Raw genomic sequence first — 11,156 nt, 5'->3', positions numbered from 1 at the left:
AGTATTATAGAAAGAAACCAAAGATCAAACCCTGTTTTCAGGTCCAGAACATGGGAATAGAGCAGCTGCGAGATAATTCAACATCAATGAATCAGCGATTGATGTAGCGATTCTGTACTGTGCAGGAGAGAGGGCACGGAGGAGATCGACAGTGGTCTGCAGCCAATCAGGACACAGAACACAATGCACTGTAAAAAAAAAAAAAGCATGCAAAATTGCGCTAAAAAAAATCCACGAAACTGCGCAGCCGCGGAAGGTGAATGGCGTTATAGCGGGACCACTGTAATTTTGAAGGTAAGTCACAACATACCCTTTGTAAATACTAATGTATAGAAATACTTACCAGCTCGATACATTTATTTTTTGTGGCTTTTTTTTCACGGTTTGTTGACATGCTGTGTAGGTGTGTACTTGGCTAGCTGATATCAACATAACTGGAAACATTTGACTATTGTTCACCTGTAGTTTGAATGCTGAACATTTGCCGATGTGTCTTCTCATTTTGTAATGAAGTTCTGCTTGTGTTGACTGATGTAAACAATCGATCTACAAGCTTCAAAAGTCAAAATTGATCATTTTATTTTTTTTATGACAGCAGTGGTGAGTGGTTAGCAATATCTCGTGCACAGGGTCTATGGCCCGTGCGCACTGGCCACTCGTACCTACAATCCTTTGCGGTTTTACCCCGGAAATGACATCATATTTTCGATCTCTATAGAGATTGAAAATGTGACGTCATTCAGGGGTAAAACCGCAAAGGATTCTGGGAACGAGTGGCAAGCAGTACTAGCACATGAAAACAGTCACACAGCGATAAAAAGAAACACAAAAAATGGCAAGAAGATGTTGTATTATTAACTGCAATAGCCGGTTGCATGACAGCCACGGGTAAAGAGATCGTTGTTATCGGATTACGTAGTGGAAGAGAAATTGTTCGAGCCATGTTTCCGAAGTAACAGAGCCGACGGATGGCCTGGATTGCAGCCATTCGAAGACCAAACATAACGTCCCAGAACACTCCAGCTCACATGTTAGTCTGCTCCAAGCATTTCCACAAAGGTAAGTCTTCTGTTGTAGTTACTACGTAATTTATCATAACATAATTGTTGATGTAGGTTACAAATAAGTCTTAATTTGAATTGAATTCGTTGCGCTATGCTGCTTTGTTCACTGTGGCTTTGCGGGCGGGCTAATGTTTGTTGTGTTTTGTAGGAAAACCGGCCTACAAAATGCTGGAATGCGATCCAGACTGGGCCCCCTCTATCAACCTGGGTCATACCGAGTTTAAAGCTGCTACCACGGCGAGATTTGATCGGTTAACAGAGACAGCGATATCAAAACAGCCACGAAAAGTCCCGCATATATGTGCCCAAGTGTTGTATTGAAGCAATCAAGAGATGAATAACGGTTTTCCAGTATGTTGTTTTGAATTGTTTTTTTTTTTTTGCATTGTTGATTTGTTTTTCACCGAAGCAGCTAATAAAGCATAATGGAATACAATTTTGCCTCTTTCTTGTAAGATTCTATAATAGAATGAAACAATAATGCCAGTTATAAATACAGATAATAAATTGAATGAATTACGAAACACTCATTTTATTTCTATTAGATCTGAAAATGTTGTGTAATACTACAACCTGAAACGATAAATAGATTATCTCCTGTGCAGGCCAATGCAAAGGGAAAAAAAAATTAACAACAGCTGTGAAATGGAATAGTCCAAATCACCAAAGTAAACTGGACCTGGGCTTGTTGCAGGGGTCTGAAGTTACTAAACATTTTGTGAGTGTATGCACTACAACTTAGGACCATATAATAATAAATATGTGCGCGATGAAAGTTGGGCAGCACGTCCTTACTCAACTCTGTATGCTCGTATGGGTCTCACTCCTTTGATTTTTTTTCCTCGGCTCTAGATCAGAGGTCGGCAACCTGCGGCTCTTTAGTCCTTATAGTGCGGCTCCTCGTTGTTTGGGAAAATAAATTAGAAGTATTTAGCTGAAGTGTATTTTGTTTATGTTACAAGTCCCATTGTAAACGTATCACGGCAGACCCGACGATGTTTACATGAACACGCTTTACAGCATCTCTTTATTGACCACTAACGTTGCAACCGACAACACAGCACGTTCGCTTTGTTTGGCCTACTAACATGGCGACTCGACCAAAAAACCTGGTCACGCCCCCTCTCGTGACATCACGCTCCAAAACCCTATATGTCCCTTCCCATTGCTTTTCTTAATTTTGATATTACTATCACTGTTTTCACAAAAAACCCAGAACAAACAAACAAACAGCAAATCCTCAATGATAGGTTTTTTTAATGTTACTTTTATTTAACATCCATTGGTATGGCTCAGAAGCAGAGAAGTTATGGTACTTTTCACCCACTGAAAACATTTGTTAAGATGTGAAAGCAACAGTTTGATGCTATATCAAGTAAGAATCGAGAACACAGCATTTGGTGACGTTTGCTGTCAGGGTTTTGTTAAAAGAAACCAGTAGCCAGGCTTCTGTTTGTCTGAATGCTGTCATTGCATCCTGTTTTCACTTACATTTCACACAGACCTATTTATTTATGGTCTAAATAGTAGTAACGATTAATCCAACGGCAGAATGAAATATTAATAACCTGTAAACTGGGCAGTGTCAGGTTCAGTGTCACAGGTGTTCAGTGTTGCTTTGGTCTAGTTAAATCCGTTAGTGGTTTCCTGTCTGAGATGGTCGGAGGGGGACCTCCACACTTCGTGCTCGGTACGGGGACTGCTATTCTGGTTCGTGTTAGTAGACTGGTGCGCCACTCTTTGACTAGCGGTTGCGTAGCTTACGTGAATGTTTTGTCGTAGCAGAGGCCCAGGTAAAAGGAAGTGGTCCCCCGTGGACGAGTAGCTACCAAATCGGGACGAGAGTAAATGGCACTTAAAATATTCAACGAATGAGTTTAAGCTAATCGAGGTGATAATCAGAAAAGCATCCAGTGGTGAGTTTATAGTCGAGTTGCTTGATTCTTCTTTGTAAAATACTGCTGTGGTGTTTGGCCTCGCTAGCTGTTAGCTAGCTGGCTGACATGATGATGGTGCATGGTGGCCGCAGTAACCGTACAGATGTTGCACTACATTTAACGCTGTAAATTTCAAGTGAAGCCATGGGCCAGATTCGCCTGTAGCTCAGGGACAATGCGAGGAAAAACACACAGCCAGGCCAGTTACCGCCACAATACACAGGCCCAGTCTTTCATTTATCGTGTGCTAGGCATGCTACGTTCACTTACTGTTTTGGCCGCTGTGAAAAGGTTTTCATTGCAATTGTACAAGTCTCTGCTCAATCGGCAACGCTTTGTACAATGCTAACGGGTTCTTAGAGACGTTTGGTTCTTTACATCATAGTGTAAGGCAGCATTACGTAAATAAGTTATTTTTTGTAATATGGCACACTTAGCAGTAGCTATCGTTGTACTTTTATAGCAGTTCTCAGGCCAGGGACTTTAAAGTTCTCGTTTTCTTCTAGTACATGTTTTTAAATCACCAGTATTCAAATGTTTACTCAAACTAATTTAATGTCGAGTTCGTGTGCATCAGCTCGACTGGTTGTCTGAAGGTGTTCGGTGGAAATGTGACATTTAGCTGCTAACTAGCCATCCAACACACATTGTGCTCTTTGCCACTTGCTGACAAGTGGAGAAATGCCAGAGTTCGGCCTTGGATTTAATGTAACAATTTAACGTAATGTAGAACCTGGGAGGTGGACTTCAATTTGATCAACTAATGATGAAACTGGGACAGCATGGCGGTTAGCACTGTGGCTCACAACAAGAGTCCTGGTTCAAATTCACCATCTGGCCTTACTGTGCAGAGTCTGCGTTGGCTCTCCTCCCACCATCCAAAGACTTGCAGTTAGTGGGGTTGGGTTAACTGGTGATTCTAAATTGCCCATAGCTGTGATTGGCGACATGTTCAGCCACCTCTTGCCCTAAGGCAGCTGGGATAGGCTTCAGTCCACCGCAACCCTGAAGTGGATAACCAGAAGAAAAAGATGTTTTGTGATTTACCACCACCTTTTCAACGGCAAATTATATTTTTTACTATATTCTGTTTTTTGGCTGCAAAATGAGATTGTCAAGCACGCCTAAACTGCTGCTAAAACTTCCCACAAGATAAAGTCAGTCTGCTAAATCATTTGTGACACTGGCGTTGGTCATTGACAAAGACTCATTCAGACTGATGACAACATGTTGGCAGTCTGTCCCCTTTGATAACTTAGCAATTATTTGCTTCAACAATCTCTCTCTGCGAGTGACTGCTGTCAGTCTACTTTAGAAAAAATGCCTCTTATCAGGCAACCTGTGCAATCGCCTTGCGATCAGGAGTGGTTGTGAGTGTGCCACACTCAAACTCTGGGCAACCATTTAGTCATCACAAGTTGCAGTCGGTTTCAGAACGTAAAAAAAAGTCAATACGGTTTCCAGGTACCCAGTGATATATTGTTTACATTTTTATTATAAATTTTTCATTTTTGTGTAGATGTAAGCAGGTTAACACATTAGCTTCCTCAATTTTGTGATCCAAACAGTTAGCACCATGCACCTGTGTGTTTACATCTGTGTGGCCATTTTTGAGGTGGACTTTGTCCCATGATAAGCCACACAGAGGTCCACACTTGGTTATAAATGCTACAGAATTTGAGCTTCTTTCTTTCTTTCTTTCTTTCTTTCTTTCTTTCTTTCTTTCTTTCTTTCCCTCCCTCCCTCCCTTTTTGTTTTCTACCTGCATGTTGACATCTTGTATATGAAATGTTAAGGCTTCCAGTATTTGCGTTACCAGTGTGGTCTGCTTTAATTTCAAACACTTACTAGATTTGTGTATGTGAAAGACCTCACTTCAGGCCTGTTGTGTCAGGTTGTAATCTTTTAAATTGCAAGCAAATGTGAACTGCTTCATTTACAGCAAGAAATGCTTGCTGCACCAAGCTGACTGCTGGGAATGGTTATAGCTGCCAGGGCTGAACAGCCTTCAGGCAAGCGTCAGGTGGTCTGGTGACGATTTCAGGTTTAAGATGTGTTGAAAAGTAGTTGATTGATGGATCAGAATAAATGATTCTCATTTATAGATTACTTGAATCTTATTGACTGAGCTATGTTTGAAATACATGATCATAACAATGTTCTGATTTCTCAGGTCTGTTTTGAGCCAAATGTGGGGAAGCATTAGGAGCTGAAGATATATTTTATCATGAAGCCCAGATTAACATTTGTCTGCCTAGCCCATGTGTCTCTGTTATCAGTAAGTATTTATTTATTTTTGCATTTTCCAACATATACTTAGCCATTCTTAAGTCTTAAATTTAACTTGTTTATACCTTAAAACACCCTAATGTTATGTCTGTCATTTGCAGCACCCTAACAAAATCTTTTCATGTCCACTGCCAGTGAACTGTTGAAAAGAAGAGGATGACGAAATGAGATAAAGTGGATGACTGGAGGAGCCTTAGCCCCCTCACCTCCACCAGTTTGAAGCATGGCTGGCCTACAGCTTGTTACTCCTGCCACCTCACCCATGGGGCCTTTCTTTGGTCTTCCATGGCAGCAGGAGGCTATTCATGATAACATTTATACACCTAGAAAATATCAGGCAAGAAGGCTACAATTCATGAGCATTTGAGTGATCATTTATTACTGCTGATTTCCTGTGTGTCTTATTATTATGTTTGTTTTAACTGATTAGACGAAATAATAAAAAAAAAAAAAGAAGGGCTCCTATGGCTCTAGTGCAGTCAACTCTATCTTTAGTCTTTACTCTGTGGTCTTCTGAGCAATGTCCGGAGCACAGGATGAGCATGGAAGGCAAACGACCACATTTGCTGTCAGGAGCAAAGCTCAGCTCTTCTGAAGATATGGAGGCAGACATCACTGATGTTGTACAAAGCACAATCCTATGAAAGTGTGCTCCAAGTATCATACATCTTTCTACCAGTAGCAAAAAAACTGAACAAGTAGCATAAGCGGCAAAGCAGGCATTCAGTGACCTTAGCAGAGGTACAGCCACAGGACTAGGATAAGTTACCGAACAGCCACTTAATTGCACAAACCTGTCAATGGAAAGCAATGAAACTAACACCTTTGTTTTGTAATTAACAAGGGAAAGTGAGGACTCAGAATTGTCATTTGAATGTGCCATATTTTGCCATATAGACTTTTTTTTTTATCTGTAAGTCTTTGCAGTTTGATGGCTTATTTAAAAACAACAACCCTAAAACAATAAAAAAACAAAAAAGTAACACACTTATATAGGGACATTAATGATAAAGAAAGCGTACAATATCGTAGTTTGCTTGTGTAGTCATTCCTCGGGATTTTGAGATGTGTATATTGACCTGTAATTGTCATAAGTAATCCAGTACTCTAATTTTAAAAGACATCTACTACTTTTGTAGTAGACGTCTTTCACCCTGTTTTTATACCAAGGTGTTTTTTTTGTTTTTGTTTTCTTTTGGGGGGCGGTGGGGGGTGTCCACATATGTATACCAGTTCCACGTACTGGTTATCAGTCTAACTCATAATGCTGGAGTCCTTTTCCTGAGTAATACTTGCTGATTGCTTATGGCTCAAAAAGCAGAGGAAAAAAAGGTTCAGGACTATGACATGTGAACATTCAATTATTCCATCACACACCTTAGTATATTTTAGTGGTAGAAGTATTAACAGAATTTAAGTTATAAATAGTGCTAGATCACACTAATCAGAGTGTTCTGGATGTTGGTTTTGAATCATTTTTGATGAACTGCCCAGCCTTAGTGATCAGTGATCCCCAGTAGTTTTAAAAAGCACTGTGCTTTGTCACTGTGTCCCTAGTTCTGCTATGGGCTTGCTGTCTCTAAATGTGAAACTGCCTCCACAGGTTGAACTTCTTGAAGCAGCTCTTGAACGCAATACCATCGTCTGCTTGAATACTGGCTCAGGGAAGACCTTCATTGCAGTACTTCTAACAAAAGAGCTCTCCTACCAAATACGTGGACCTTACCAAGAAAATGCAAAGAGGACTGTTTTTCTAGTGAACACAGGTACCTGTGCCAGAAATGTCTGTGAACTTGTTGTTTATTCGGATTCAGCTGGTGTGACATTGTGCTTGATTTTTGTCTGTGTGTCATTCTGTATCTCTGCTCTGTGTTCCACAGCTGCTTCTGTAGTTCAGCAAGCAGCTGCAGTCAGGACTCACTCTGACCTCAGTGTGGGAGAGTATACAGATCTGGAGGAGACCTTAGCATGGACTGACCAACGGTGGAGTCGACAGATAATAGAAAATCAGGTGTGCTTAAGCTGATGCTAGTTGCATGCTGGGATGCTCTTACAAGTTTGTCTTCCTTTACACACAGACTTGGAGAGTAAAACAAACTGTATGAAGGGCAATACTGGTTGGATACAATAATATGTCAGATTGTTCATCTTTTTTTCACCCTTTTAACATATTTATACAAACTAATTGTTTTAGCTTCTTTCGGTGTACTCACTTTGAATGTACACAATATGAAACTGGGTCCCATTTAAACACAGATGGAAGTTAAACTTTGGTCATTGTTGTTCCTGAATGTCATCACATTCACATAATAAGCCAACACCATCCAGTTAAGCAAATATTGTCTGATGCCAGTGTTTTTCTCAGAAACACCATTACTTTGTCATAATAAAAATAATATCTGTACTTGCATTTCTTTTTTCATACCTTTAAACACTGACTTATTGGGCATGGTAAGCCCAGCACTCTGTTTCCCTTCATGCTTCAGGGGGACTCTAAATCCTCCAGTGTACTTTCTGTCTGTGATTTCACTGGGGTCTGCTTGGGACAGGGTGATAATTGTGTCATTAGATCGTGAGTGCGAGGGTGATTGCAGATGTTTTTGTTTTGTTTGGTGACTGTTCAGATTTGGCTGTGGACAATTTACATTACATACATGGCACCAAATACACATCCAAGGAAGGAGAGCAGGAGAGAGAGAAAAATAGAGATGTATATCTGATAGTTAGATATCCTGTACTCACTGTTGGTAATAATCTATTCCATTGTCCTTGTCACTTTCTGTAAGGTGCTGGTCATGACTTGCCACATATTCCTTCATGTTCTGAGGAATAAAATCTTACCATTGTCGAAAATCAACTTGGTGGTGTTTGATGACTGCCACCTGGCCATCACAGACCACCCTTACTGTCAGATAATGAAGGTGAGATTGTAGTCTTTAAGGAAATGGGATTACGTTTATTGTAATAGTGGCAGAGAATCATGCAAAATCATTGTGGGTGACCTGGTTGTCCTCTGTGTGTGCAGCTGTTTGAGGGCTGCTCCTGCACTCCTCGTATCCTTGGTCTCACGGCTTCCATTCTGAATGGAAAGTGTGACCCATCAGAACTGGAGCAGAAGATTCAGAATCTGGAAAGAATCCTTAAGAGCAATGCTGAGACTGCTACTGATCTTGTGGTCCTGGACAGGTAAGCCTTATAACTGCGTGCATTTGACACTTTCCTCGGCTTAAGGCACTCACATAGCAGGCGCTGGGGTGAGCATGAGGTTCAGCAAAAATTTGCTTTGACTAGCCACTTGCAGGTTTATACTGCTGTGTAGGACTGGGTTTTGTCACTGATTTCTAGAATCGATTCGATACCGATTCAATTCGATTTGAATCTGGGAAATTTTGAGTCAGAAATATTATAATTCAGATCCGTACATTTACATATTTTTGTATCTATTAAAAGGAAGCTGACACACGCAAGACTTTATCAAAGGTGTGAGCATCACAGCAGATGTCTTTGTGTCAAAGTAGCTGAAGATAAAACACAGAAAAACATGAAGGTGATTTTCCTGGCCTGGATTTTATAAAAATATTCTGCAGTAGATCAAAAACGAAAGAAAACCATTAATCAACATATGAACGTTACCTGTGACATTACAGCGGTTTTATTAGAGACACAGCTAAGCGTATTGCATGTTGCATAATTTTAAAAAGTTTAAATTTGTTCAGTATTGAACGGCAGAAATTAGGTTTTCTTTTCGGAAGTAAGTAAAAGGGGAAAAAAAGCAGCGGCCGACAGCCTGTAAACAACAGACTTGTGCGTAACAAGCAAGCGAATAATGCAGAAAACAGATTTTTAGACGGGAAACTGTTCTTGAAGTACAGAGAGAGAGCTGTGCATGAAGTGTGATTTTTATCGTGGTGGAAGCAAAACAGCAAAAGTAAGAAGGAATTCATGACGATGTTTATGTGAAGCATAGTTTGGATCTTCTTTAGCTGCTGGTTCAGTCAATATTGTTTGGAGAGAGATAAAACTTACAGCTTTAGAATCAGCGTAAAAGGGCGTAAACACAAAACGCGGACCCGCCGAAACATCAGAATCAGCGAGCTGTCGGCTTTCAGCCCCGACCGTGTCCGTGTCCGTGCCGTCGGGTGAGAAAGGCGACATCTCACTGATTCTGATCCGCGGGTCCGCGCTTTGTGTTTACGTCTTTGTGCAGAAGTCGTGTTCCTGCTCTCATTTACCGTTTTAGCTGTTTGGTGGTTGTTGAAAATTTGTGAGGTTTCACCTGAGATTCTGCCGTTTCGGGCAAAATAAATTTATATTAAAAAATCGATTCAGGATTTTAATGAATCGATTTCACATTATCCAAGACAGAATCTATTTTAATCGATGAATCGATTATAAAAACCCACCCCTACTGCTACTACTGTGTGTCTGTTTTTTGTTGTTTGTTTGTTTGTTTGTGTTTTGTTTTTAAAACAAAAAATAGGGTTAGGGTTCTAATTAGGGATGGGAATCGGGTTCTCTACAAGAACTGGTTCCCAGTTGTCCAGTTGCTTGGAATTGTTAGTGCCTATCGGTTCTTGAGCTCTCACTACAATCAGCTGATTTCAGTTCACATGTGAGAGGAGGAAAATAGTGGAGTGGTCTATAACCTGAATATAGATGTTACTTTTATTTTTATTTTGGTGAAGCCAGCTGCTGCTGAACTTCAACAGGTAACAAACTAATGAGCAGTCAGGCTGCAGCCTCCGTTTCTACCAGTTCATGTTTCCACAGTAGAATCACTGTGACCATCACTTTGAAGTGTCTTTGTGCTGGTTTTCATCTTTGTTTTGTGTCTAAACTGAAATACTAAGAAAAATCACATATGTACTCATTAGGGTGTAATTAAGTAATGTACTGCATTACTTTTAAGTGTTCTGTGTAATACCTTTTTTACTTTTTCAATAATGACTCCAACACTGATCACAACAAAGATGGAAAATTTGACCACACAGCATGTAATTAATTTGCATGAATATATTGTCATTGATATGCTGCGTAGAGATGATGCTGACTCTGTGAAGCCAATGGGAATCAATAAGGAATCTAATCGATAAGCGATATCGACAATGGATTTGGAATCGCTAATTTCTTATCAATTCCCATCCCTATTTATAATAGTGTGAGAAAGTGTTTGCGCCCTTCCCGATATTTAAATAGTAGACACAAAGATAACACAAGTAAACACAAAATACAGTTTCTAAATGAAGATGTTTATTAAGGGGGGAAAAATTCAAACCCCCACTCCTTCATTATAATGTAAATTAACTGTGGTGTATCACATCTTTGGAAAGCAGAGTTCAATTTCTCTAGCCACAGTCAGGCCTAATTACTGCCACACCTGTTCTCAATCAACAAATCACTTAAATTAGACCTGCCTGACAAAGTGGAGTAGACTAAAAGATCCTCAAAAGCCAGACATCATGCCGTGATCCAATATTTCATCAGAACAAATGAGAAACAAAGTAATTGAGATCTCTGTCTGGAAAAGGTTGTAAAAGCCATTTCTAAAGCTGTGGGACCCATCACAAGTAATAAAAACATGGAACAGTGGTGAACCGACTAAAATTACAAGAATGCAGCAAAGACTCATCCAAGAGGTCACAAAAGACCCCACAACAACAACCAAAGGACTGCAGGCCTCATTTGGCTCAGTTAAGGTCAGTGTTCATGACTCCAGACACCCTGGAGTCACCACCTGAGTCAATATCTGAACCCCTGTAGCTTTGTGGGGTGGCTGTAGCTCAGGTGGTAGAGCAGGTCACCTACTATCCGGGTGGTAGGTGGTTCGATTTCAGTCTGCATGCCAAATATCCTTGGGCAAGATACT

At 40.4% G+C, this 11,156-nt stretch overlaps 1 protein-coding gene across 1 annotated transcript in view; it reads left to right on the top strand.

Moving 5' to 3' along the window:
- The first annotated feature begins 2,735 nt into the window (after window positions 1-2,735).
- Window positions 2,736-11,156, top strand: part of dicer1 (dicer 1, ribonuclease type III) — a 30,845-nt gene continuing 22,424 nt past the window's right edge. The window contains exons 1-7 of the mRNA XM_013915171.1: window positions 2,736-2,980; window positions 5,175-5,279; window positions 5,426-5,627; window positions 6,894-7,056; window positions 7,171-7,301; window positions 8,077-8,211; window positions 8,316-8,476. Of these exons, the coding sequence (XP_013770625.1) occupies window positions 5,514-5,627; window positions 6,894-7,056; window positions 7,171-7,301; window positions 8,077-8,211; window positions 8,316-8,476 (704 nt within the window). The 5' untranslated portion in view covers window positions 2,736-2,980; window positions 5,175-5,279; window positions 5,426-5,513. The remainder of the gene's footprint in view (window positions 2,981-5,174; window positions 5,280-5,425; window positions 5,628-6,893; window positions 7,057-7,170; window positions 7,302-8,076; window positions 8,212-8,315; window positions 8,477-11,156) is intronic.

Source organism: Pundamilia nyererei, unplaced genomic scaffold (assembly GCF_000239375.1).
Source record: "Pundamilia nyererei isolate P.nyererei 1_Seehausen unplaced genomic scaffold, PunNye1.0 scaffold00262, whole genome shotgun sequence".
Lineage (NCBI taxonomy): Eukaryota > Metazoa > Chordata > Actinopteri > Cichliformes > Cichlidae > Pundamilia > Pundamilia nyererei.
The sequence above is the reverse complement of the archived record's forward strand: the minus strand, read 5'-3'. Positions and strand labels throughout refer to the sequence as shown.